Below are 27997 nucleotides of genomic sequence, written 5' to 3'. Positions count from 1 at the left end.
AAAGATGATGACATACTAATTTGTCAGTGTGTTTTTATTCATGGTTCAACCTTTCTACGAATACAAATTCATTAACTTATTTTCAGATGATGGTTGTTTTGTGGTGCCTGAATATAAAATGATCTAAAATGTGACTCTTTGGTGTATAACTCATGATGTGGAGGTCTTGACATGTAATCCTCGTGCTTCCAACAGATGGCGCTGTATATTCATACAGACACTGAAGTTATCCTGCAATACATAATCATTTTGGATTCAAATACTTAATACTAACAACATTTGAATAAACATTAAATGTGCCACAGATAGCTTTGACCAAAAATGTAAACTCTTTTTTCTTGTGTAAGGAGGTAAGGACGCAGGAATATTGTTTATTTTTTTCAGATCAGGGATACTTTTTTAAATTCTAATAATTCAATATTGATACAGAAAATGAATGAAACCGACAATCAAACACAATAGCCCTCCCATTAGTCATCCAGTTTCAGAATAACAAAAATGGTAAATAAATCAGTATACAAATTCACATAAATAAACAAAATTCTATATATTTTAAGAAACCTTTCCCAACTATCAGTTTTTTTCATTAATAACGTAAGACTCCTTATTGAATTATTGATACATATATTATACAAAAGTTATTATTGCTTACTATTAACAGATGACTTTACAGTTGAACTGAACTGTGTGTGTGTTGAGCATTGACCCTGCCTGCAGCTGTTATAGCTGTACAATGCCTTGGCGTGTGTGTTTTTATGTGTGTGTGAGTATGCGCGCGTGTTGAAACAGTGATGATGGTGCAGCGTGGAGCAGTTGACCTCCCCCCGGAGGAGTGGCTGACAGGAGGACGGTCCGGCAGCATGCTGAGCGCAGTCCCCGCACAATGCCTCAGACTAACTTCCCCGAGCTGTGGAAGTAGACTTCTTTACCTTCATGCCACCGCAGGGGTGACAACAGAGCCACACACAGAGCACCAGATCAGACCTACAGCGGTAAGTTGCTCCACCTTGAGATTTCCTGCATGTGCGAACAGGCGTCTCGAACATAAATCACCATAATATGAAATCCTACAGCGTGCCTTGAGCGACTTTATGTCACTTTTTAATAGGTTTCATGTCATGCTTTCTGCGTGGCCTTCAGTTTTGTTGAAGCAATTTATCACACGATTAAAGGGTGGCGTGTGCGTGAATGCACACCGGGAGCGCGTTTTGTTTTGGCTCAGTTGTTGCGTGATTTATGACCCTGCTTCAAACTCATGTGTATATTAAGAGCCTAAACATCTGCAAAAAGTCTGATATTTGTCAGTAAAGTATCCTGAAATAAACAGAGCTCACAGGACTTGCAATGGTCCACAAAGAGTGTTTGCAATTGGTTGTGTCTGTATTTTGCCCTTTTAAAATTAGACTAAATCAGATTTTTGGCAGACCCATATTTGGTCAATCTGTCACGTGCTGAATGTCCTTCAGAATGTTGCTTTCTGATGGTTATATTGTGGATTAAGAAACTTTAATTTGAGTCAAACTATTTGGTTGTGTCGAGGCTCTGAGTGTGCATTGATTCCACAGAAAGCAGAGATATGACATGTGTTTCTTTGTCAGGTCAAGCATCAACAGCCGCTCCGGTGAGCCGCTCTGTTCGGGAGATTTATCACACGCAACCTGACGAGATGAGCAGCACAAAGAAGTAAGCGACTTCAACAAGCTTTGCAGGAGTGGTGTCCACGGAGCTGCTTGACATTTAATACATTGAATAATGCACACTTGGATGTAAAAGAGCACACACATCCTCTGGTGCTTAATTTATGGAAATACATGATTAGATATGATGTGAGCTTGAGTAAAAAGTGGTTCAGTAATGTGCTCTGGCTGCAAGAAGACGTTTCAAATATTGCTTCTATGACAGGATATGCTGAAACTGCTGTATTTTAAATCTGACGTGCATGTAGCTGAGAAACCACCTTTAACTAACTAAACAGGGCTGGGTATTAACACATCCTGAAAGGTAGTTTATTAACAAACTCCAGAGAAGATCATTACAAGTTTGTTAAAGTTTAAACGTGAAGACATGAACAGATATGTAATGGCTTTAGAACGATCCAAGCCTTGGAGGTATACTTGCAGGTGACCCTGAACACACCGTGCTCTGTTAGTTTCATGCTGCACAATCTCAACTGTGATGAATCAGTCAGCATCCCTGTGATCCTTAACAAGTATCAAAGTGAGATTTTGATATTATAGGCCCTACAATTTCTGGTTATTATTTTTATTATTTCATTTTGTGAACGTGCTCTGAACTGATGTCCCCAATGCATTTAGTTTCTCCGGGGCACATTTTTTCTCAAGTTGTCATGCCAAATTCAACTCTAAATCCACATTTAGGTGATATATTTTTTAAACAAATGCAAGTTTCCTCCCCGATGAGAAGGCAGTTATGTTGGTTAATGTTTACTGAATATATCAGTTCAAATTCAATAAAACTTATTAATGGTGTATACTAGATTGTATTTAGTTGCAGTAATTGTATTATTTTGTACTTATAGTGGTAAAATGTCTTTAAAAAGTAATTCAATTTATAATTAAAACATGTGCAGATACCCTGGTGAGTGTATATTGTATTATAGAGTTAAAAAGGCGGTATTGCATCTTTTAAAGAGGACTATCAAAATGTCTTACGGATTTTTTTCACTTAAGTGCTGTCAGTGTTCCAGGTACACGGCATCAATGTGACTTTGTGTTTTTGTGATTGCTTTTAGAAAACTATCACCAAAATGTTGCCCCTGCTGAATAATTGTTTTATTTCTGATTTCAGGATAGTAAACAGGCTGTTGTTGAACAATATGTATATATGTTGTTACCATAATTATGCTGTTTTATCTAGTAAAGACAACAACGGAAAAAAAAGCAGGAATTCATGAAAGTGACTAAAACCAGCAATATGACATGAATTCAGTGATTTCAAAAGAGCTATTTGATGTTTGTCATCATGATTTAGAAACCATGATTCCAGGATGTTAAATTCCAGTTCAAACCTGGCCTTTCCCATGTGATCCACATTTATTTAGAGAGAGCAGTGGGAACTTTGTGTGACAATTACCATGTCACAAAGCTTTGCATTTCTACCTCGTGCACCATAGTAACTTCTGTCAGCCTGGCGTGGTTATCATTAAACAAAAACTGTAATTGTTTATTGTGTGCAGAAGCCCTTGGAGGGGTTCAGGTCAATGAGATATCTGATGACATTCTGCCTAGTTGCATGAGGGATTTTCTAAACTTGATTGGAGTACAGCATACTAGATACATGACCCAGACACATTCACGTTCGTATCTCATGCTTTGACTACAGTTGATATTATATACCATAATAACACAGTCGGGATGCCTGAAGGCTGTTTGATGTTTCCACGGTTTGGACACACAGCCGCCAGTTTAGCTTGAGTACAGAGAACACACTCACCTCCTCACACAGATAGTAAATGTAGGCTACAGGCAGATTACTGTACGCCCTACAAGGGCAGGGAGACTGATAACGTATCTGTGGAGTGAAATATAGCAGCTAATAAACAATCAAGAGTGCAAAGTAACAGCTTGTCAAGGTTTGATTGCTTGTTAGAAGGTTGTTTGATTGATTAGATATTGATAATCAATACAGACATACCTTAAATTATTGACTGAAGGGAAAATCCACCCTAAAATACTTCACAGCGCATTGGGTTGGTTGTGTTATTTGCATGCTTTTTTTTTTACCTTTTTACTTATTTTCTTATGTTGCTCTTATCCATAGGAGATAAATAAATGTTAGATTGAAATATTTAATGTGCATCTTTAAGGGATTTTGATAATTAAAATGAATTCAGTGATCTAAAACAGAACAGGCAGAGTCAGAATTTAACATCCAAACTTGGAACAAGTCAAGATCAGTAACCAGTCCTGAATGAATCAAATCATAAGTAGAAGTACTGTATAGTTGATATTGTTGTCAATGTCATAGAAAACAAAATGCCCTTTTGCCTGATTATAGGTAGACTTATAATAATAATAATAAAAAAAGGTTACTCTGATTTACGCCGTTTAATTGTCAGAGAAGCATCAAACATTTGACCTTAACCCTAACACCTGCGTTTTCTTTTGCATTTTCCATCCATCCATCCATCTTCTCCCGCTTATCCGTGGTCGGGTCGCGGGGGTAGCAGTTCCAGCAGAGAGCCCCAAACTTTCTTTTCCCTGGCGACATCAACCAGCTCTGCATTGCATTTTGTGCAATTAAATTCCTTAATTGATGCTTTGTGTTGCAAAGTACACAACAAGATCAGCAGCCTGCAGAGTAAACACACATGTACAGATTTGGCCTCATCACTGAGTTTGTAGTCATATTGATTATTTGCTGGTTTCCTGTTAAAGCCATTTCATGCACACATTATTAAAATATGTGATGGAATAATCCTTTACTTATGGTATCCTATATTCCTTAAGGAATATAATACTCAGTGAAGAGTTTCTTTTATCCCCAGCTAATACACTCTTTTTTGCAACAATTGTTGCCCTTGTCGTTTCCTTCTTTTACTGTGTTAAGTTCAGTGTAGAAATACAACTCTGGAGCAGACATGTGTGGGGGTCAGGCAGAGTGGAGTTTGGCCTGTTATGTCCATGATTGTTCCATAGGTGGCAATGGAGGAAGTAGGAAGGGCAGTATTAGCAGGAGAGCTGCTGAAGTCCAGAGTTGAACTGCTGTGGAATCATGGTGTTGTTTTAAAACGCTTTACGAGTCCACCCAGAGCGGGAAGAGTGACGCATCAAAGTTAAACTATGATAAGGTGTGTTTGAGTAATCTATCAAATTACATTGACCCAGATTTATTAAAAATACAATTTCTGTAGTGAGAGAAAAAATATCTGATGGCATTTTGAATAACATTTTGGATTTTAAAGAAGTTAACAAGTTCAGTTTTGGAGTAAATAAACCAGATAGCGTCAGTATGTTCTGAAATTAACATATAAAACTTGAGTTAACTTTATTTCTAGAATAATTGTAGTTTGTGTGGTCTAAAAACCGTACAACTAAAGACAGCAAGTGTTGCATAGTTTTTTTCTTTCTTCAAAAAGTATTGATCAGGGAGTTGTTTGTTCTCACATAATCTGCACATGTTAATCAGAAACTCTGATAGGCACTTCTCGGATTGTTGCTAACAGATTTTGCCTCCTGATTTTTCTTTGTTAAATTTCAAAACAAGACACTTATTAACTAAATGTAATAATATGTACAACATGAAGATTAGTGTGGCATTATGCAGAGAATGTCTACTCATGGACAGGACACTCAATCCCCACCAGCTGGAGGAATACTGGGTGTTCCCCTGCCACTCTGCTTAGCCCATGCCGTCCAGTCAACTTTGACCTAGAATGGACTAAATTGGGTTAGAAAACATTACTGAAGGTATTAATGACATAATCACATCAAATGCATTTATCACTCAAATTTAGGGGATTAATGGACACAGATACAACATTTAATTACTAGCTAATTAATTAATAACTAATTAATGAATAGCTTGCACATTCCTTTTTTATTGTTGTTTTTTATATATATTTCTTTTATGTCTTGTAATTGCACTGTAGAGGAAACTGCGATCTAAGTTTTCATACAATAAATAACTACAATGTAGTTGTGTATAAGTTATGATAATACAACTTGCATCTAATAAAACAGAAAGTAATTATTTACATGCAAGTGGACAAACACTTCTCTAATCAACACTCAAGAAAGCAAGTGTTGAACTCTAGTTAATGCCGATTTCAGATAGTAAATACTTCTCTGAGCCAACACCAGAAAAGGCTACTACACTTTTCTTTTATTATGTAAGTTTATACATTTTAGTTTTCTCTCACAAACAAGGAGATTCTGCTATCTACTGTTAATTACACAAACAATAATTAGTTGTTTTTTTAACAATAATCTTTTTTGGATTGCCTGGGGCCGTTCAATAAGTTCATACCTTTTTAACTAAATGTGAAATAAATGCATTGCAGACACACTGAAAATGTGCTTAAACCAACACAGAAAACGCACATACTAACAGTATAATAACGTTTAATGTATGTTCAAAAATATTCAAGTCGAATGTCTATTGTTATCAAGAAATGACACTAAAGAAAACAAAGATTTATGCAATCTGTCCAATCCAAATCATCCAGAGATTTAAATCTTCAAAATTGACCCAAAGTCTATCAAGAACAAATATGGACATTTCCTGGTTTAAACTGCAATTGTTGATCCTGAAATGATAGAAATTGACTCAGCATCCTCAATAACGCCCACAACCACTTCAAAATTGTCCAAATCGGCAAAGCCATTTTTAAACTATTGTTCCTAAACGCTATATTGGTAAATCATGGTAACTAACTCAATGTTTTTTCCTCACTTTATCTGCAGTTGTAATCATATGCAGACTCTATGCATTACATTAATGCACACAATGTTAACAATATCTGTTTTTTTTACTGCACATATTTTATTCCATTCTATTTCAATGTAAATAATGCTATATTTTATTTTACTATATTTTTTATTATCTTTAATGTTATTATAGTTTTCTTAAAATAGTTCTCTATCTGTGTTTTGAACTTTTGTTTTACTTTTATGTATGCACCACGACACCAAGTCAAATTCCTCGTAGATGTCAACCTACCTGGTAATAAACCCGTTTCTGATTCTGATTCTGATGTAAATGTCCCCGTTGCTAGACAAATAAAGGATTTCTGCCCAACATATGAAGGTTAGCATCTGGCCGTTTCTATGTGTATCATAACACTTTGGTGAACTCAACATTTCCGGACTCTATGAGCTGGCAACTAGACTTTAAGGTGAGGACGAACCTGTGTGGAGTCATCTCGGAAAGCAGGGGGGGGGGGCTCCCACACGCCGTCCTGCTACAGGCTTCTGTGTGTTGTCACTTAAGTAAAGCTGGCGTAATCCTGTAAGGGCGGATGAGTAGACAGACATGTGATGCCCCACTTGTTCCTTAGATGGAGAGGGGGCTGGCAGGCATTACCAGCCAGATGGAGAGGCTTTGTAGTGTGTGGGCGTGTGGCTGATTAGACACAACACTAACAGATACCTTTTCAGATTCCTACTTCCACTTCAATTAAAACACCTTGATTCAGAGTCGTACGGTGTGGATATATCTCAACGTTTTAATTAGTCAACTTTTTGCGTATGGCCAGCGCCAGTCCCTTTGGTCAATACGCTCTATTAGCAGAGACTTCCTGTCCTCTCCCTAACCCCCCCACCTCCAGATTAAATCAATTACATCCTACCTATCGACTGCGCACTTTGCCCTCCTCAAGGACGACCCACATTCTCACACTTGAGGGTAGTTTAGTCACAGGGGAGCAGATCTCAAGTTGCTATCTCAGAGCTGCCAGGCAGTCCCATAGCGTGTCTGTCAATGAGTCTGTAACGGGTGGAGATGAGCGCTACCAGCAGCACCAGACTGAACCCAAATCCAAACTTACTGTATCCGAACGAGCCGAGGAACTATGGAGCCACGTTGTCTCAGGAGGAGAAGTGTGAACAGTCTTTCTTCCTCTTTTACTACTACAGGATGGAGGATGAGGCGGTGCTGGACCGGGGGGCGTCCTTACTCAAGCACATCTGTGACGAGGAGGAGGTAGAGGGTAAGTTATCCTGTTCCTGTGCATTCAAATGTCTCTAAATGTGATTAGAAGAGGTTTTATTTGACCTACCAAATAATGTAAACCACAAAACAATAGTAACTCAACTCGCAAAAAACAACAAAGGTGGTGCATTATAAAAACTTTACCAAGGTTTAGCCTCCTACTGAAATATTTATTTAGTACCTTGAAGAAGTTCCTCAGACATAACTAAGTCTGCTTAACAAAAAGTATGACCTTAAGCTATGCAATTATTTACATTTCTGACGCTATCTTTTATTTTAAACAACTCACCTCGTCTGAATTGATTTTAGAAGCATTCATTGACATAAACAGGAAGGACCTTATCTAGCATTTTTTAAGAGTGCCACATTTCTGGCCCTTCCTGCACGTACACCGTGACGCTCACCTGTTAACGAGCTGGCATGAGAGAGATGTAGAACACGGAGCATGACACCCTGTGTTTACCTCACTAATCCCCGTAAATACCCTCAGGACAACAAAGAGGATACAAATTCCGGTATGCTCAAATGTCTTCAAAGATTGCCTCCTGATAAAATGACAATTGTATTCTATTGGCATCTTTATAAATTGATTAATGCCACCAGAAAATAGATAGTAGCATTATTCATTAAAGTATAGATCTCTATTCGACAAATGAGTGATGAGACAATGATATGTTTTTCCATTTTTTATAAATGACACAACCAGATAAGGCATATATATATATATATATATATATATATATATATATATATATATCTGTGGTGCATGATATCAAGACAATCTAATTTCACAATATTTTTGACCAAATACTTTGATATCAGTATTGTGTCGATATTGTAGGGTTGACCATTTATGTGTACACAAAGTATTTACACAATGAGAATCTTGTTAAATAATCCCCAGTGATGTGGATTTGATGACTAAGCAGGCAAAGGCCAATAATAGAAATGCTAGAACAGTCTGGTAAGTTCATGAAAGAACATTGCTTTACTGAGACATGCAGCCTTTAAAACCACCAAAGGAAGCACTTACCATATCCAAAATGTAACCTGTTAGACATCAAGCCTATACAACATATAATAAGTACCCTGTATCAAGATTGATGCAAAACAAGTGACATTTGACTTTTTTAGAGAGGTTTAGCAAAAAAGACTCCACCTCTGGGGTGATTTGGGTGGAAATGAGCGTTTTTACCGTTTCTCTGGAACCCATCGGTCGATTTTGGTGATTGACATCTCTTTCTGACCGTTAGAGCCAATAGAATCAAAGGGGAGTTCACATAGACACCAACGTTAACACAAAAAGGTGGGGTCTTTGCGCATGTAGTTTTGCATGAGAGTGAAGTTATCTCTCGCTCTGACATCTGGAAATGGAAAAGCAGGGTTTATTGCTTATGGATTATCAGAAATCATTTCAAAGGGACATAGACACATTGGATTAACCTATGGATTAACTTCAGCAGCGTTTTTATCGTTTGAATGCCATTGAAGACCACTTTTGACCAGACAACGCCCTGTTGCCGGTTTTAGCTACCTAGCGCCACATGTTTTGATGTCTGTTCTTGTTATTACCTCCACGAGTTCTTATCATAGAGTGATAATGTATGTACCAAACGATTCTGTGTCATCTCACAATGCGAATCGATGGGTTGGATGTGCAGAAAAGATAAATAATAAGGGTTTTATGAGTGAGTTTCTGTGCTGTAATCTGTTAGCATTTTTCGCTCGTTGCTAATTCAGAGGCTTTCAGTTAGCATTGTGGGTTTAAAAAAAAAAAAGTTTCTTCCCGTTACATGGACATAAAACATTCATAGTTTATTACATCTTAAGAAGCCCTCAGACACTTTTGCTTGCAGATGTTGTGATTTCGGCCCCTTCGGCGGGTCCGTGGGGTTTAAGAGGGAAATAACATCTCACATCATGATATTGATATTATATCGATATATTGCTCTATCCTTAAATAGATTGGTAAGTTTTTGTAGTAACTTTATTACTTAAAAAATGTTTTATGGCAGTGTTTTGGAGTGACAGCTTTTATTTCCATTTATATTTATTTGTTATGCCCAAAACTCAGCTCATTACAATTTCAGTAGCCCTCAAAGTCCCCTCTCCCTCATTATGCTTCTTGTTACTTAGGAGCAGGGCTAGGTTTACATGGTGAGGATTTTTTTTGGGGTAATCGTCCAGCAAGTTAAAGGGCCTGGCATAGTGACAGTTTTACCACCAAAGAACTTCATGGTTTGTTTTGTTTTTTGAAGTAGTCAATGGTTACACACCATCCCAATACTGTTTGTCTTTTTTGGCAAGGATAAAACCCAGGACAAAATGAGCACAAAAAGTTGAATTCCCTCTGAATGACAATGTTTGTTGTTTACTAAAACATCAGTTCTGTCCGGTCCCATTAATTATTAGATTACACTTTATAAGCAAGCTTGAACGCCTGGCAACTTGTTTATGCACTGTATAGAAATACATGTTAAGCATTGGCTGTTTAAAAGAGTTTTCAACACAATGGAAAGGTTTTTTAACTTTAATGTAATGTAAAACATGCAAAACCACTTTAAATTAACTCAGTTATCTACAAGCTTGAAATACATATAACAGGGTCAACATTGGAATTTGCACATCAGTCCCTCATGCTGGAGGACAACATTTTGTCAGGTGTCACTTCAGCTTGAACCCTGCCTCAGCCTCTCTAACTTCCTGTTCCTAACCAGCATCTCAGCTGTGACTGCATGTGTCCTTGACTGCGGACTAATTCTCTTTTTGGAGTCTTCACTGTTCAGTCTCTTCCCCACTGCTTGACTGATAATAAGAACAATAAGAAGTAAGATAGCTTGTCATTTCACACATTGTACAAAATGAAAGTCTGGAGGATCCTTAGCTCACTTAATTATCTTTTTCTGACACTGATTAGTTAGTGGTTTCACTCAAGCCAAGATGGATCATTTACTTACGCATGCAAATAAGAACTCTGGTGTGACCTTAGGTGACATGATTGTACTCCATTGATGTAATTCAAAGTTTCATGTTGTAGCTGAGTCAGAAGTAAAAAAAAGAGGTATAGCTAATTCGGACAAAAAACTGTCTCCCCCCCACTGATCCAAAAGTATATATTTAAAGCCATTTAGCATTAGCATGCTGCTAGTGCTGCGTGGCCGTATGCCATCCTCCCCACTGGTCTGGTCAGGTCCCAGCGGCGCGGTTACTGGGGAAACTGGTGGTGGTGTTGCCTCTCCTCAGAAATCTAGTGAGCTAAACAAACCTCCCAGCATACACCAGATTTTAATTCATTCAGTGTGTGCTTACAGGCAGCTCCAAAAGAAGTTCTTCTTCCAAGCAAAAAAAAGAAGAGGAAGTTGCCTCACAAAGCTGCTCTGGCAGTGTGCAAATCTTCCTTTCGAGCTCCTTGACTCGACTATTTTTTATTCTTTCTCCGTCACCCTCCTCTATTTCTCTTACATCCTTTCTTGGCTCGTTCAACCTGTGCAAGCATCTTCATGCTCTGCTTTATTGCTCATCTATCAGCCCGAATAGCAGCGCCGTCTTTCTTTCTATCTGTCTATGTCTCTTTTCTCTTTTGTTGTTGCTGTCCAGCCATCTGCTTCTCTTATAATGCCCACTTTCTGTATGTTAAGTCTGATCGCTTCATTGTTCGACTCTAATATTACAGTAGCGTGGCGTGGGGAAAAAATTAGGGGAAGCCAATAATACGTCCTTTCTTTTGGGTCGGGGGTGTGGTGGTCAATGTAATAACGTAACCAGATGAGTGATTACAGCACCCAGTATCATTTTACACACATTTGTATCATACAGATGCAGGACTTACACACACCTGTTATCTAACCCAGGGGTTCCCAACCTTTATTGTGCCAAGGACCGGCAGATACATTAAAAAAAGATCGCGGACCGGTTGTCAATTTTAACTGATTTTAATATTTACTTACCAGCAGGTAGCAACAGAGCAGGGGCGGATCTAGACAAATATTCATGGGGTGGCAAGAGGGTGGCAGGAGATTTTGAGGGGTGGCATCCCCTGACAGAAGTATATGCTGATTTGAATCGCAATCATATCAATCAATTAGGGGTGTAACGGTACACGTACCCGTACTGAAATTATTCGGTACGGGCCCTTCGGTTCGGTACACGTGTGTACCGAACGAATATAGCGTTAAACAATTTAGAACATGAACAACTTTCTGGAAGTAATCTCAGGTATATATCATAGAGCGACCAAGTAATTTCATTGGATGAGAGGCATACTATGAGAGCTGGTCACAGGGATGCGTTCAAATGTAGTCAGTAATTTGAGGAACTGTCGAAATGGCGAACGCAGATAAAGTTGAGCTGAAAATCCTCCGGCATCATTGAAGTCTCCGGTTTGGGAACATTTTGGTTTCGCAGTTACGTACAAGGATGACGGACAAAGACAGGTGGACCGAACCAAAGCTGTTTGTCGGTATTGTTCAACTAACATTGGTTACGCGGCTGGCAATACATCACACTCATTTGAAAAGGCATCACCCGAATGTGAATATCACCGGTACCAAAAGAAAAAAGACTGAAGTGCAAACCCAACTCCCACTAGCATTTAAGCCTCCACCACTCGCAGAAAGTTCAGACCGAGCCAAAGCTATTACAAACGCCAAATATCCTTATGTTGCCATGTTAGCAAAGCGCTACCTGGCTGTGCTACCTCTGTCCCTAGAGAGGGTGTTCTCCACAGCAGGAGACATTGTTAGTGCCAGCAGATCTGCCATTTCAGCAAGCAATGTGGACAAGTTAATCTGAACATGAAAACATGAAAATACAATGACAAGCAAGTCCTAATGTCAAGCTGGCTGCTTAGGTACTAGTACAGTTCAAATACAGATTATTTCAGTTCATCGAAATGCTGCACCTTAATGTTTATTTTACTATATTTTGTATTTATTTGAATACATTAGTCACAGTTTAATAATAATAAAAAAAATGTTTTTAATGTTTTGTGATAATTTTTTCTGCTGTACCGAAAACGTACCGAACCGAACCGTGACCTAAAAACGAGGTACGTACCGAACCGAAATGTTTGTGAACCGTTACACCCCTACAATCAATGTTAACTTGGAAAGCCACAATATTAATATTTTAACTCAATCACATAGGTGATATTATTGTGGCACATCAGTAAAGCCTTACATATAAGGTGGCAGACGTAATTTAATGAATTTTAACTGAACAATAACTGAATGAGTTTGTCTCACTCTTAGACCAGCAGGGGAACCAAATCTATGCAGACTGCTGCAATAAGTACATTAATTAACTGTCTCATCGATGTTTGTCTGAATGAATATGATACTATTAACAATCATATTATTCCTATCAGCTGAATAAATAAATAATAATAGATTTAATTTGTTAGCGTTTTTATAGGTGCTCAAAGACGCTTTACAGATATAGTGAAGAACTGTTATGATTCACATATTCATTTATTATTGAATAAACTATATTTATTTTTTGGAGGAGTTAATGATGAATGTTCATCAAGATGCTTGCTCACCCTCCTTCAAATTTGAAAAACAAGTAATTATATCATTATTGATATACAGTTACAACCTTGACTTTACATCAGAAAGAACAAACATTAAAGAAGTGACTAACTGCATCAGTTAGGGTTAAACGTGTATTCAGCTAAAACATCGCTGCAGTTATTATCCAGTGGAAGGTCCTTACCTACTGGCCTAGTTAAATCAAAGTGGTTACTTTCTGTTGGCTGGGCAGTGTAGTTTTACACACCGTCTTATTTTACTTTTTCAGGACTTAAAATTGAAGAAAAAAATATATACACGCATACAAGGTCATCATCTTAACCGTTTGTTATTCTCATCGAGTCATCCGTGAGCAGTGCATCAAGTTGGCATGTCTATTACAGCTGAATGCGGCGATTACTATCTTGTTCAGCAAAACGCCTCACAAATGTATTAAGATCAACAGCTGTAGTGCGTTTTGATTCAATGCTGAGTACAGCCAAACTTGACATTCTCTTCTCTGTCATTGTAGACCGCAAATACCTCATTCCTTCAGTGCTTGGGTCCGAAAGGCTTCTCGTTTTGCGCCGTCCCGTTCAAATGAATTCGCCACCAATCATATTTCCACTCTCGCGCCAGGACCGGGGGAGGGGTTACATGACGTGCATCTTGTGCTGCATTCACTTGCACTCGGACATTAGAGACTTTCTCTCATAAATGTCCGATGAGCAACAACTTTTCTTTCAAAACAAAGATGCCAACTGGGGTGGCAGCTGGGGTGGCAAGGCTATTGTTTAGGGTGGCAGTTGCCACCCCATGCCACCCCGGTAGATCCGCCCCTGCAACAGAGGCTAATTGTATGCAACAGCATGAACAAATACCAGAACAATATGCATCCAAAACATATTAACAACGTTTAAAGAAGAACCGGTGTCGTTTTTTGGTTTTTCGGAAAAACGGAAAACCAAAAAACCGACGTTATTCAGTTTTTAAACCAAAACGGGAAAACAGATAAATCAACGTTTTGGTTTTGTTTGTATGATTTACGGATAATCCAGTGATGGGAAAACAAGGAGAAGGCGCATTATGAAGGAGGTGTGTGTGTGTGTGTGTGTGTGTGTGTGTGTGTGTGTGTGTGTGTGTGTGTGTGTGTGTGTGTGTGTGTGTGTGTGTGTGTGTGTGTGTGTGTGTGTGTGTGTGTGTGTGTGTGTGTGTGTGTGTCACTGGCATTTGTTTTCAGAAGATATTATGATAGTGACGTTCGTTCCGGTGCACGTCCGACAGCATTTAGTACTACATCGAGATTAAGATTAAACTAATTTATTTTGGGAACACCCGCATATACTGTAGGCTACCTATGGAGTTAGCCAGATGTGTGTAAATTACTGTTCATGGTCATTTGAAAACAAATGCCGGTGTCGGACAGACACAAACACACCGAACACACAGAGCTGAGCTGAGCAGAGCACACACACACACACACACACACACACACACACACACACACACACACACACACACACACACACACACACACACACACACACACACACACACACACACAACACACACACACACACACACACACACACACACACACACACACACACACACACACACACACACACACACACACACACACACACACACACACACACACACACACACACACACACACACACATCATGCGCCTTGGTGACTGGACATCTCCTTCATAAAACTAATAAAAGGGGGAGTAATCGGGCAGTTCGGTGTGTGTAGAGGTGTGTGTGTGTGTGGTTAACACGTAGCAGACTGCAGTCACTCGCTGTTCTGATGAAGGTAAACACAGCGAAGGCGGTGCGTAAAAAGGCACAGCTCTCGGCGCGCTGGTGCTGCACTTCTCAAAAGCGGAGTTACACGTCCCGCTGCCTCCTGATGCTGCCTGCAGCCATTTCATGAAGTGAAGGAGGTTTTCCTTCTATAAAACAGCTGCGGGCAGCAGATACCGTGAGAGTCCCGGACATGAATTCATAGATCAAGGCAGACTGGTTTACTCTCCTGTTTTGCTAATCCGGTGCTTAAACAAAGGCAAGGCAAGTTTATTTATATAGCACTTTTCAACACAAGGCAATTCAAAGTGCTTTACAAAAAAATGAAAGACATTAAGAAAATGGCATTTAAAATCAGTCATTAAAAAGAAAAGCTAATAAAATAAATAGCTCTACACCCCTGGCCGACATGTCCTTAAAATGAAGTCCGAGTTTGAAATATATCTCAAATAATGTATGCACTGCCATTTCCCCACATAAACACAACAGTCTGCAATTAAACGGTTGTCTCCTGTGCGCTCCTCTTCTTACTTGACGCACCGGCTTCTCGTGCACACAAGAGGCTGAGACCAGGCTGAGCCGCCGAATCCCTCGGAACATCATAATAGCCATTTTCAACGGTTATCTGGTGAAAGATTAACTATGGCTACTGGAGGAAATAATATGACTGGTATAGGTGCGAACATTAAACACTTTCTGAAAAAAATATTATGATAAAATATTTGTATATATTTATAATTCTGCAAATATTACGATAAACTCAGAGCTATTTCGCGGCCCAGCAGTAACACCTCCGCGGCCCGGGGGTTGGGAACCCCTGATCTAACCGACAGGTCCGCACGCACTCTCCAGACAAAACTCTAATAAGCATTCATTCACAAACTAAATCAGGAGACCTTTAACGTCTTACGTCCGATTCGCTCCTTTTTTCTTCTCTGTACACAGTACATTTGCCTATAGCCTATCCTTCTGGACAAAAATCTCTATTACTTTTTTGTAAAAGTCCTCCTTATGTTCTTGTAGTTTCAAAAGTCTATCATAAATCTAATCTAATCAATAGATTTATGATTCAAAAATTATAAAAGTAGGGTAGACATGTGGATATTATCCGGCTGAACAAAACGTGCATTTATCTAACAGCTACGTTTCCCACAGACCTTATTTGGAGCTATTTTCTAAAATCCTCTGGAGAAATCTTATTGCTTTTTTGTCGAGGGAAGCCATGCGCAGTTTACTTCCGGGTTTTAGGATGCGTCACTGAAGCTCTCTTGTCTCCTCTTCACACACCACACTTTTCGCGGCACACGTACTTACAGCCAATCAGCTCTGAATTATGTGAGATGACGTATGGTGGGGATGGCAACACTATGCCCCTATGGTCATTATTTTTTTGCCACACACATTAAATAGGAAAATATTCTGAGCATGCGCAGTGTAGTTTTTACAGTCACCATTGACTTAGAGGCAGGATCGGGTTTTGTCCCACATGGCTCTAAACAGCTCAATAGGCACACACTGTAGACACTAATTAGAAGAACACCGACTAAAACAGAAATGTACAGACGAATCAGATGATTAAACATGATCTTAAAATATATTTTATATATTTTTTAATTTATTTTTTGCATGTTTTTGTAATCATTATTTTTAATACTTTCTGCTGACACTAGGTGGGGCTGTGCCTGCCCCTAATGGCCAGTCGCCACTGCTTATATCGATTAGATTTATGATTCGAAAATTATAAAAGTAGGGTAGACATGTGGATATTATCCGACTGAACAAAACCTGCATTTATTAAACAGGTTTGTTTTCCACTGACCTTATTTCGAGCTATTTTCCAAAATCCTATGGAGAAATCCCATTGCCTTTTTGTCGAGGGAAACCGAGCGCAGCTTACTTCCGGGTTTTAGGATGCGTCACTGCAACACTAAATTGATGCGATTTGATTGGATTGTGAGGCAAGGGAAGCCAGCCGCCTCTGGCTTCCCTTGGCATGGCCTTGACTAATCACAGGTTGGCAGGGGCATGACGTGAGCCTTGTCTGATTGGTCAATCCCTCCATTTTTTTTCACCAAGGGAAGCCAGATTCGGCTGGCCTCCTCTCGCAACAGAGAGTGCAATCTACTGTTTGACCATAACATCTAGAGGGGCACTGTTTCACTCTTTGTAAAATACTCAATGAGAATGGGGGAGAGACGGGCCGGCAGCAACACACAGCAAATAATTTCCGAAACTAAACGAAGTGTTTTTATTTATTTATTAAAATTATAACTACAATCCGAAAAAACAGGGGAAGCCTGGCTTCCCTTGGCCTCCAGGAGAAAACGCCACTGTGAAGGTAAAATGTAACAATATGTTGCGTTTTTTTAATTCCATATGATCTCCTCTTATATATCCTACGCTATATGATATAATAATAATAATAATAATAATAATACATTACATTTATAAAGCACTTTGAGCACCAGGAAAAGCGCTTTATAACTGTAATATATTATTATTATTATTATTATATCCTCATAAAGACAATCTGATTTCTTATGCTGTACTCGACAAAGCCCTGAGGAAGTGAGCCAGGCATCAAAGCACATTTTCTTAGTGGCCTAACGGTGCTACTACAGCTGTCATGTCAGTACGTGATGTCATTGTATATGCCCAAAACACTTATCCCCATTTGTTTATATTGGCAAGAAAATGTCTGTAAATCAGTTGCTGATTGTTTTTTGCTATATCAGCTACTCAGGTGGAACACTTGAACAACCCTTCTTCAAATAATTGGTTCCTAAAAGTTGTTAAATGTGCTAAAAATGTTGATGCTCCAAAACTCAAATGTAATGTAAGTGGGCCTGGTTTCCACTCCATTTCAGTTTGGTACACAACATGACACATGCCTTGACTTGACATGCCAACTTGTAGGGACGGGTGGCGCAGTGGTCTGTGCATTTGATCATCAGATCAAGGGGGCGTTGGGGAACTCCAGTTCGAAACCCGCTCCCGCCCCACTGCGTCAGGCCGTTGTGTCCTTGGGCAAGACACTTCACCCGAATTTGCTCCTGTGGGTATTGTCCACAGTAGATGACCATTACATGTATGATCTGTATGTGTATTTGTAAAGCGCTTTGAGAGTCTTTGATAAAGCGCTATAATAAATATAAGGATTATTATTATTATTATAACTTAGTGTGGCATGTTAACAATGTCCCACGTGTACTTGCAGCATTGTAAAAATACAGACACAAATATTTTTCACATGTTTGGTCATGGTTCCAAAGGGGAAAAGATCCTCTAATAAACTGTCTGAGCTTCAGCATCAAGCTTGCAGTCTCATTGGTCACTCGCACTTTCCTCCATCTTGGCAACACTTAATTCGCAGGATGTTGCCAGCTCAAAATATTGTGCAGCATCCCACATTTTTTCTTTCACACTGGAAAAGTGTCAGGATGTGCAGTATTCTCTCATCATACAATGCCTTTTGGAAATGAAGGAGCTGCCCAGAGCTTGGAAAAAATGTCCCTTGTCCCTGATATTTGTAATGTTTTAATATTTTAACGAAATTGGGAAAAATAACTAAAAACATCACAGAATCATAAAATAAATCTCCACAATTCCCCCAAAAATCTCAACTTGGAGTTTTGTTTCTAGGTGAATGTATGTTTTGATGCCGTCGGGGTTTTAGCTGTATACGATTGATCTAGCTCTTTTATGTTATCCCATAAACATTGGATCGGTGGCGTCTTTGTTGAACCAAAAGCCAAGGCTGCAGCCCAGTGGTGTGGGTGATGCGGGTCTGTCTCCAACTGTTTTCTTCGGGATAGTTCCTCTTAACCTGGAAAAGTTAACGAAAAAGACTGATTGCGGAAGTTATAGTAAATTAATCACCAAATATTTGTTCATACATCTTTTATATATATTTCATGGCTTGAAATGCATTTAAATCGCATCAGCTGATGTATTAATTTAGGTTCATATATTTTGATAATGTATTTAACTTTTGTATTTTATAAGATGTAACAAGCAAATCAAAGTGCAAAATGTTTTATCGCCATTAGAAATCAGCAACTAGCACGCTGCTCTCTTAAAATCTTATTTTTATTGTTTATTTTCAGATATCTTGGAGAATTAGTTCTCATTGACATCAATGGTATAAGCACACTACAAACTGATGTCTGATATCTAGTATTTAACAACTAGCCAATATCTGCTCAGTGTTTTGGTTTCATTTACATGAAAACCACATTGAATTCCATGACTTACAATATCCCTTCCCATTTTAGGTGAAACAGCTCAAACCTTTTTAGATCTGTTATGTCTCTCATACAATAGCATAGCTTTGTATCCACTTTGGTGTCAGTGAATTTAAATGAATCCTAAAAAAACAGGCATTGTGTAACCATAGAATAATGACTGCTGTTGTTCTTCAAGAGAAATCATTGTTTGTTGTGTCGAGGGTTTCAGCCACTTCCTGGTTGGGTCATGTGCAGTGCTTGGCTCAGCGTTACCCGACACACTCCAAAAGGAGACGTTTGACACTGATAGTATAGAGCCTTTTGTTTCAGCAGGACGTTTGATGTTTACCCTGAAAGGTTGCTTTTAATAGCCTTCCTCTACTTCGGAAGGCAACCTTGTGGCACCAAAAACGTGGTCAAGAATGTCAGATTCAATACAGTGTCTGGGTAACCGTATTGTTGAAAGAAAAGTACACATCATCAAGAGTTATTGATTTATTATTATTTACTTGAACTACAGTATGACATTACTTAAACTAATAAAGAGCAAACATTAGTCAGTATACTACAATGGATATTAAAATAATTAAAAGCAACCTTTCAGGGTCCATTGTGTAACCATAGAATAATGACTGCTATAGAGCATCTATCTAAAAGTTTCAATGTCATTGAAAGTGAAACCTAATTAGTGTATCTGAGTTCTTTCTTGGTCCATGCTACTCTCTTCCACCGAGTTCTGTGAAAATTGGGCCTTTAGTTTTCCCATAAACCTATTGACAAACACATCGCGCTTCTATTGGCTAGCGTTCTGACGCATTGTAAATGATAGGCTAAGGGGCGGGACATCTCTAAGCGGTTTACCTATCACAACAGAGCCGGCCAGCTAACCAATCAGAGAAGACTGGGCTCTGATTTCAGACAGAGGGTGAAAAGAGGTGCTGCAGCACAGGCAGTATGAGAAAAATAAAGAGCTTTTTGAACATTAAAGCATGGAGACATATCACAGGAGAGGCACAATACAAATATGAACCTGAAAATGAGCACAATACTCCTTTAAAAACACAGAATAATAAAGTGGCATAAATATCAGAAATGTTTCAAACCATTCCTGTTGCACAATCCACGTGTTTCCTGTCTATTATCATATGCAGCATTTTCCAAGCAATAACGTCAGCAAGTTTAAGGGGAGCTTCAGATCTTTAATGTTGTTGTAACAGAAAAAGATTTGCAGTATGGTTCATTGCTGTGTAAACACACGTACATAATGTATCACTCAGGTATGATTATATTACATTTCACCTGAAATTCCAGACTAGCAAAAAATGTAATAAGTTAGGAAGAAAATCCATCTAAATGGTATGTTATCAACAAACAGTCTGGTCTGCTTGGCACTGTTGACCCTAAACCACCAAACTACATGTAAAACTGTCCTGTTGGTATTGTGCCAAAATAAATACATAGCAGAGATGTAGTCATGCATGCAGTTATGGCGTTTTCACTGCTATGTCTTACTTATTTTTCTGTCCAAATATTTGTTTTGACAGTGTACTGCAACCTCTACCTGCTGACTTGAGAACGTGAGAATGTTCCCTGTTTGACTGAATTGAGAAGTGTCATGATTGGGTTCAGGTCATGTTGTATTTGATGTGTTTTGCAGTATAGTTATCACATTGTGATTCTCTAATTATTCTATCTTTGCACTTCCTTATAGGTGTTTTGGTTATGTATTTAGTACATATTTAAGATGTCAACTGTGAAGCCTAGATGCATTACAGCAGTCTGGATTTGTCAGGATATAGTGTCAGATAATTTATCAGCCGTTCTGTTTTTGTTGCAGGTCACCACACCGTTTACATCGGCGTGCACGTGCCCAAGAGCTATCGGCGTCGGAGGCGTCACCGTCGGAAAACCGGCCACAAGGACAGAAAGGAGAGGTTGACGGAGAACACCTCTGACAAGTCGGACGCAGAAAACAACGATGAGCCCAGCAACAGCATCCTCAAACCTCTCAGTAAGTCTTGATGGACGTCCTGTCGGGGCGGATTAGGGCTCATGTCGCTCTTTTCTGAAGGATGCTCTCTTTTCCAGAATAAATGCCCCTGTAACTCTACATGAAAAGTTGCTGAGTCCACTTAGTGGCCAGAAATAGCCGTGCGTGTCCTGCTGAGGTAAGAGTCAGTTTCAGTCAGAATTTTCATTGGAAGTAATGGCTACTCGGATGTAATCGTACTAGTGCTGATTTGGGTGTCTTAAGGATTGTGTGTAGGAGCATGCTGTGCTTTTGTCCTTGGTTGTAGACATACGCGTATCACTCTTAGAGTGCATGCCCATGTGTGGGGTTCAATTTGTGTTAATGCTTACGTTGGCTGGAGCGTCCTCTGTCCTTTATAGAGTATAAAGTGCGATATGCCCTCAGGCGGACCCTCGGACAAAGAGCTCCAACGAGTTTGAGGAAAACTGAGGAAGAAAGGGAAGAAGAAACATTACATCCATTGGGTGACATCTTTCATGAATTGGAAGGGGTTGAAATATAATTTACAACAAGATATATATTATGTGTCGTTGCAGGTTCGGCCCCATTGTATCACAATTGCTGTCTGTCTGGAGGGCGGTAGAGAAACTATGTGGCTGCCCCTATGCATGGAATCCATGTTCCCCATTATTTAACAATGCCAGATTGTTGATTGGGGCCATCCCATTCAGTTTCCTCAGTGGAAAGTGAGAGGGGTTCATATACTGGGGAGCGTCTATGGAGATGAAGGTCTGCGTTCGTTTCAAGAGCTGTGTACAGAATTTGATTTACCTCGTTCTTCCTTTTTCTTTTATTTACAGTTGAGGTCGGCTTTAAGGGCTAGCGGTGTTCCACTACAAAGTCCTCTATCACCACACCCGCTGCATACAATTCTACACTCCACTAGAGGCACAAGTGGCCTTGTTTCCAAACTTTACTGGTTCATTACACAACACACTTATAGACCCCTGGCGTTAGAGGCGATATGGAGGGCCGATATCCCAGATCTGGATCCAGAGTTTGATTGGGATGAATTCTGGTCCAATATACTAATAGCTTCTAGGAATCCTGACCAACAGCACATACATTATAATTTCACTCATAGAGTTTACCTTACGCCTAGGAAGCTCTGTTTAATGAAGACGTCACTGGGTTTTCTTTCTTTCTTTAGATTTGTTTTGTGCAAAAAAAACAAGATATAGATTATTAAATAAATAATAGTAATAATATAAAATAATCATAATGGGCGTGCACTGTAGAAAATAATAATCATTTCAATATCATTTACATTTTCCGAATTCCTCTCGTGCATGCACGTGAAGTGACAAGAGGACCAAAACAAAATGTGATTGTTATACATCACTTGACGTGGGGGATTTATTTCAGGACATAAATCCAATCACTGAATATATTACAGCCCATCTGGTGTTGCTACTGACTGTGATAATGCATATTAAGCAAAAACTGTGTCTATATCCAAGATATAGATCTAACTGGAGTTGCACCGCTCTGTGAGGAGCCTTCAAAGCAACTGAAGAAGGTATTACAGATGGTATTTAGTTGTTTCAGATATCATCCAGCTAGCTGTTTAGAATGAAATGCATGAGAAGCTGTGTAATCTGAGTTTTTCTGTCATTAAGTCTTATATCCCACTACATTCAGGTTTAGTATCACCATGTCATACTGTTGTAAATTTCCCTTGTTTTCCTTGATCTGCGTTCATTCATTCTCATCAAACCCATTCGACATCCTGTGTGTGATTCCACATCAAACATGATGTATTCTGTGTTGATGATCAGAACCAAGCTAATATAAAGTCCAACGACTGTACTTCCTGTCTCCGTGCCAACTCTCTAACCGGAGTGCTGTTTTGGATAAAGCGGCTACAGCACAAACATCAAAACATACATAAGATTCCCCAATACATACAGTGCGTGTTATCATTGAAAGCCAAGCAGTTCCTACTAATGACCCATTCTGATCATTTCCGTGAACTTAATCATTTCTAGCGTCCTGAAGATACAGCTTAAGTTTACTGTAGCAGAGATTTCCTCTTTTTTGTTTGTTTGCCATTGGTGTCACAACCTGTCAGATTTATACTGATTATATTTGTTTATATCGATATAAGATATATGTATATATATATGTATAAACAGCAATGCAGTAACTCTTTAGACTTGCCGGGTAATATGCTCACACTTCGTTAAACAAGATTAGTATTTTTATTTAAACAGTCAAGGAACATTTTCGTTTGGGAGTTTGGTTATTGTGCTTGTAGTTACGTGATTGCGAAGCCGACTTTTATGTTGGGGTCTTAATGCTTGAATGTGCAAGATGAACTGGTAAATGACAGCTTAATTGTTTCTTTCTATTATTGTAAACTGCATAAAGTGTTACAAAAAAGATAAATACAAAGACTTGGCTAAAGAAAAACCTATTCTAAATCACTCAAATATCCATTGCAATGATTAGGCAACTGATCAATCAAAACAAAATAATCACTTACTATTTGTTACAAAAATAAGTACATACATTTTTTGACAATTACCTGTTGTCCACTCGGTAAGGCAAGATCATTAAAGATGTTTAAATCTGGAGTAAAACACGTAAAATAAAACCGCTCACACCCACAACTGGTGTAAACAAGGTGATGTCACCTCAAAGTGCTGTCCCATTCATGTTTATACAATTTCAGGCCCCCGCACCTTAAGGACCCTAAACCCTGAACCCTAACGGCCCCTACACACGGCGGCGTGTGTTGCCGCTTCAACGCTTCTGCCCATTCACTTTGAATGGGGTGACGTCACGATTCGCCGAACTGCATTGTGGGAGCAAAGCGTAGCTTTTCTCGCGGTGCTCGCTGCAAAAGTAGAGCAATGTTCTACTTTTGACGCCTCGACGGAGGCGTCACCCAATCAAATCCCGCTTATGCAAATCTGCCAGTACAAGCGCGAGCCAATCAAACCGCGTGTATGCTGGGAGAGCCAGACCGCAGTTCATTTCCTCATATGCCAAAAAATGGAGGAGAAAATAATCGTAGCGGTAGGGAATCACCCGGTGCTTTATGATCAGTCTCTGTTCACCTACCGGGATACAAACCGGAGGAGCGAGGCATGGAGGGAGGTGGCAGAGACAGTGGGTGAAACTGGTAGGTTTTCACCTGTTTGGGGAGTTTATATCCAGTGTACTTCGTTTGAATGGACAGCTAGCAGGCATAGACAGTATTTAGCCAGCATGGAATGTTGCGTAAAATAGCACCATAGGCATTAATGGCATAAATGTTCATCATATGTAAAACCTTTTATGCAATTGACAGGAGAGATTCATGTGATTGGTCGCGTTGCTCGCGTAAACTCCCCAAGCTCAAGACACGCCCACCGCCAAGCGGCAACGCACGCCGCCGTGTGTAGGGGCCGTAACGGCCCGTCCACACAGCGGCGTGCGTTGAAAGCTTCACCATTCACTTTGAATGGGGTGACGTAACTTTTTGCCGAACTTCATTGTGGGAAGCGACGCGGAGCTTTGCTGGCGTGGCTCGCGGCAAAAGTTGAGCAATGTTCAACTTTTGAAGCCTCGGCAGAAGCGTCAGCCAATCGAATCGTATGCTAGAACAAGCTCTAGCCCACCAGGGATACTCAAATACAAATCTTAAAGGTCCAAAATAAATGTTTCAATAAGATAAAGGTCAGTTTATTACGGTCATTCAAACTTTTAAACAATTGCAACAAGATTCTTAACACGAGGTTGTAAAAACAAAAATAATCTGTATGCAGCAGTTTTCATTGTTATTGTGTCTGTGCTTGACCCCTCAGAGTCGCAGTGGTGTCAGTGGACTCATCCACAGCTAAGGAAATGCACTGTGCATTTTTTATTCCATCACAAAGCTGATTAATCAAATCACCAGCCAGTATTTCTGTTCTTCTGGTTGCTGTGGAATCTGAGAGGGGGATTTGCTTGATTTTACCTGTTATTTCCTCTTTTTGTTTGCCTTCAACATGGTCTCCATCACTTCAGTCATGCATTATTTTATACTTCAGTTATTATCCAGTGGAAAGTCCTTACCTACTGGCCTAGTTCAATCAAAGTGGTTACTTTTGTTTGGCTGGGCAGTGTAGTTTTACACACTGTCTTATTTGACTTTCTCAGGACTTAAAACTGTTTTTTGGGGGCAGACCCCCTTAAAGAAAAAAATATATTTACACACGTAAGGTCATCATCTTAATAGTTTTGTATGCTCATCCGTGAGCAGAGCATCAAGTTGACATGTCTATTACAGCTGAATGCGGTGATTACCATTTTGTTCAGCAAAACTCCTCACAAACTTACTAAGATCAAAGCTTTAGTGCGTTTTGATTCAATGCTGAGTACAGCCAAACTGACAGTCTCTTCTCTGTCAGACCGCAAATACCTCATTCCTTCAGTGCTTGGGTCCGAATGCTTCTCGTTTTGCGCCGTCCTGTTCAAATGAAATCGCCGCCAATCATATGTCCAGGCTCGCGCCAGGACCGGGGGAGGGGTTACATGACGTACATCTTGTGCTGCATTCACTTGCACTCGGACATTAGAGACTTTCTCTCATAAATGTCCGATGAGCCACAACTTTTCTTTCAAAACAAAGCTGCCAACTGGGGTGGCAGCTGGGGTGGCAAGGCCTATTTTTAGGGTGGCAGTTGCCACCCCGGTAGGTGAAACTAGGCTACTAGCTACAGTACAGATCGAACTAGATGAGCTGTTAACTCTCGCTCTGAATTATTTTTTTTAAACTCTCGCTCTGAATCAGACAGGTTGAAAGAGATTTTTTTGGGGGAAAAAACGCTGACGGGATGCTGAATGTGATTGGACCAATGCGTTGACAGACACACACAGACAGTGGAACAGGACATGCAGAGCGCTGTTTGCAGTCTATGGACATAGCGGATCATTTTGACTCGTTGCGTTGTGGCGATGTCTCGCAGATAACATGGACGGGACAAAAGGCCTTGGGGGTGGAGCATTCGGCTTGTGCCATCTATTCACATTTTACTCCCTCGCTTTACTGATTATGCTTTAAATCCAATCCATCATAGCTGCATCAAGTCTTTACTTGCCTGCCAAAAATCCAATACATAAAAAAAAAAAAAATGTGTCAAAGGGGAAACAAATCCTATCCTTGATTCCTGAAAACACCCCATGAAGTCAGCATGTGAAACCCTACACACGGAACATGTGAAACCCTACACACCTGGGTTTGTTTACAGCAACACTGGTAATTCTCCATTCATGGAAAATGCGACTGTTGGCTGGGGAAGCATTGACGTTTTAATAACAGTCAACACTGTGCTGCTGGCTCTGCTGGTTCATATGGGTGCAGTAGCGTAAACGCTGTTTATGTTATGTAGAAATCTGTCATGGATTTAAGGGGTTAATAGATGGTCCAAAGTAAAAAAAATGTAAAGTTACTAATATAAAGAGTTGCTGCCTGTACTGGTGAAACTATCAATAGAATAGCAACATGTCTGATTTCAGTTTTCTGATGCATCCAAACACAGCTGTATTAGCAGGACATTTTGAAGATAACTCACTGTGATGCAGAAACATTACAAAAAGAGCACATAATGTGGGAACCAATTGCGCATGGTTGTCTTCTTGAATCTCTTATTCATTGATTCCCCAAGTTCGTTTCTAAGTGATGATCACTATTCTTCTCAAATATATTCCTTCACTTGGTGTTTTGGTAGGGACAGCACTCCAAAGTCTCCCATTGGTTGGGTTGACAGAGCATGGTTTGACTTGATCTTGTTTAGCTTGCAGGCATAGCTGACCTTTCAGGGTCAAAGTAGCTACATTAGCATGCAGCAAGCTATTAGGGAAAGCTAGTGAGCTAGCCTACTAACCTTCAGACGTCATGAATGTCATAGGCATACACGTAAAATGGAGGTCATTGCCATTTCGATTTTGATTCAAATCAGTGTTAACAATTATTGCTAAAGAGAAGGTTTTTTTTTGTGATCTGGTGACTCCAAAGCAACTCTGCCTTTGTAAAATGTTGGTACGGCAAAAACTGGAATTTGTAAGGCATGGAAAAATTGACAGGCATGCAGTTTACCTAATGTCCTACTGTTATTCACTTCCCTTCCTGTGTTATTCCCTCTGGGAATCATGCCCCCCCCCAGGGAGACGGCCCTTGTCTGGATTGAAATCCCCTTGTTTGGTCAGATGGACGCTGCAGGGACTGAAAGTGCATCCTCCTGGTTACATGTGTGTCCACTGCAGGGACATTTGACCCCTGCTCGTTTTGATGATTATGTTTTTTTCAAGGCTTTTCCCCCATCCTTTTAGATCCAATGTCCTCTCAAATAGGATTTCAAAGATTACTTAGGAACTCTGTTCTCCTACAAATGGGTTTAACTTCACAAAGTCAGACAGAGCAAGCCATGACTGCCGTGATGTTTGCAGTTTTTTGTAAATGATCTCCAATTGAATGTCTGTTGCTTCACTGGAAGAATACCCACTTCTCTTAGAAATGAATGTCTTGAGATTTATGGAGGGTTTCAAAGTTGATTAGATAAATACAAAGGTCAGGCAAAAAACTTGATTATTTTCCCTTCTTGTTCCTGAAAAGGTGGCATTTTGAATGTATCCAGCATTCCTATGGCAACAGTGATCCCTTTACAATCACAACTATTACTTTAAAAGTGTACACAGTGCGATACTCCACTTGGTGGTGAATACTTTCCATGTGTGTTACAAGGAAGCATCCAAATGGATTCTGGTGAGTTATTCAACTATGAT

General features: G+C 39.6%; 1 protein-coding gene across 3 annotated transcripts in view; it reads left to right on the top strand.

Annotated features, from left to right (window-relative positions):
* The first annotated feature begins 886 nt into the window (after positions 1 to 886).
* slc4a4a (solute carrier family 4 member 4a) overlaps positions 887 to 27997 on the top strand; it is an 87105-nt gene continuing 59994 nt past the window's right edge. The window contains exons 1-4 of one of the 3 annotated variants that reach the window (XM_034216630.1): positions 887 to 992; positions 1599 to 1683; positions 7596 to 7669; positions 21053 to 21226. In XM_034216630.1, the coding sequence (XP_034072521.1) occupies positions 1667 to 1683; positions 7596 to 7669; positions 21053 to 21226 (265 nt within the window). In that variant the 5' untranslated portion in view covers positions 887 to 992; positions 1599 to 1666. The remainder of the gene's footprint in view (positions 993 to 1598; positions 1684 to 7595; positions 7670 to 21052; positions 21227 to 27997) is intronic. The other 2 variants (XM_034216628.1, XM_034216629.1) reach the window with 2 other exon arrangements.

Source organism: Gymnodraco acuticeps, unplaced genomic scaffold, assembly GCF_902827175.1.
Source record: "Gymnodraco acuticeps unplaced genomic scaffold, fGymAcu1.1, whole genome shotgun sequence".
Classification (NCBI taxonomy): Eukaryota; Metazoa; Chordata; class Actinopteri; order Perciformes; family Bathydraconidae; genus Gymnodraco; species Gymnodraco acuticeps.
This window is presented reverse-complemented; position numbering and strand designations above follow the sequence as displayed.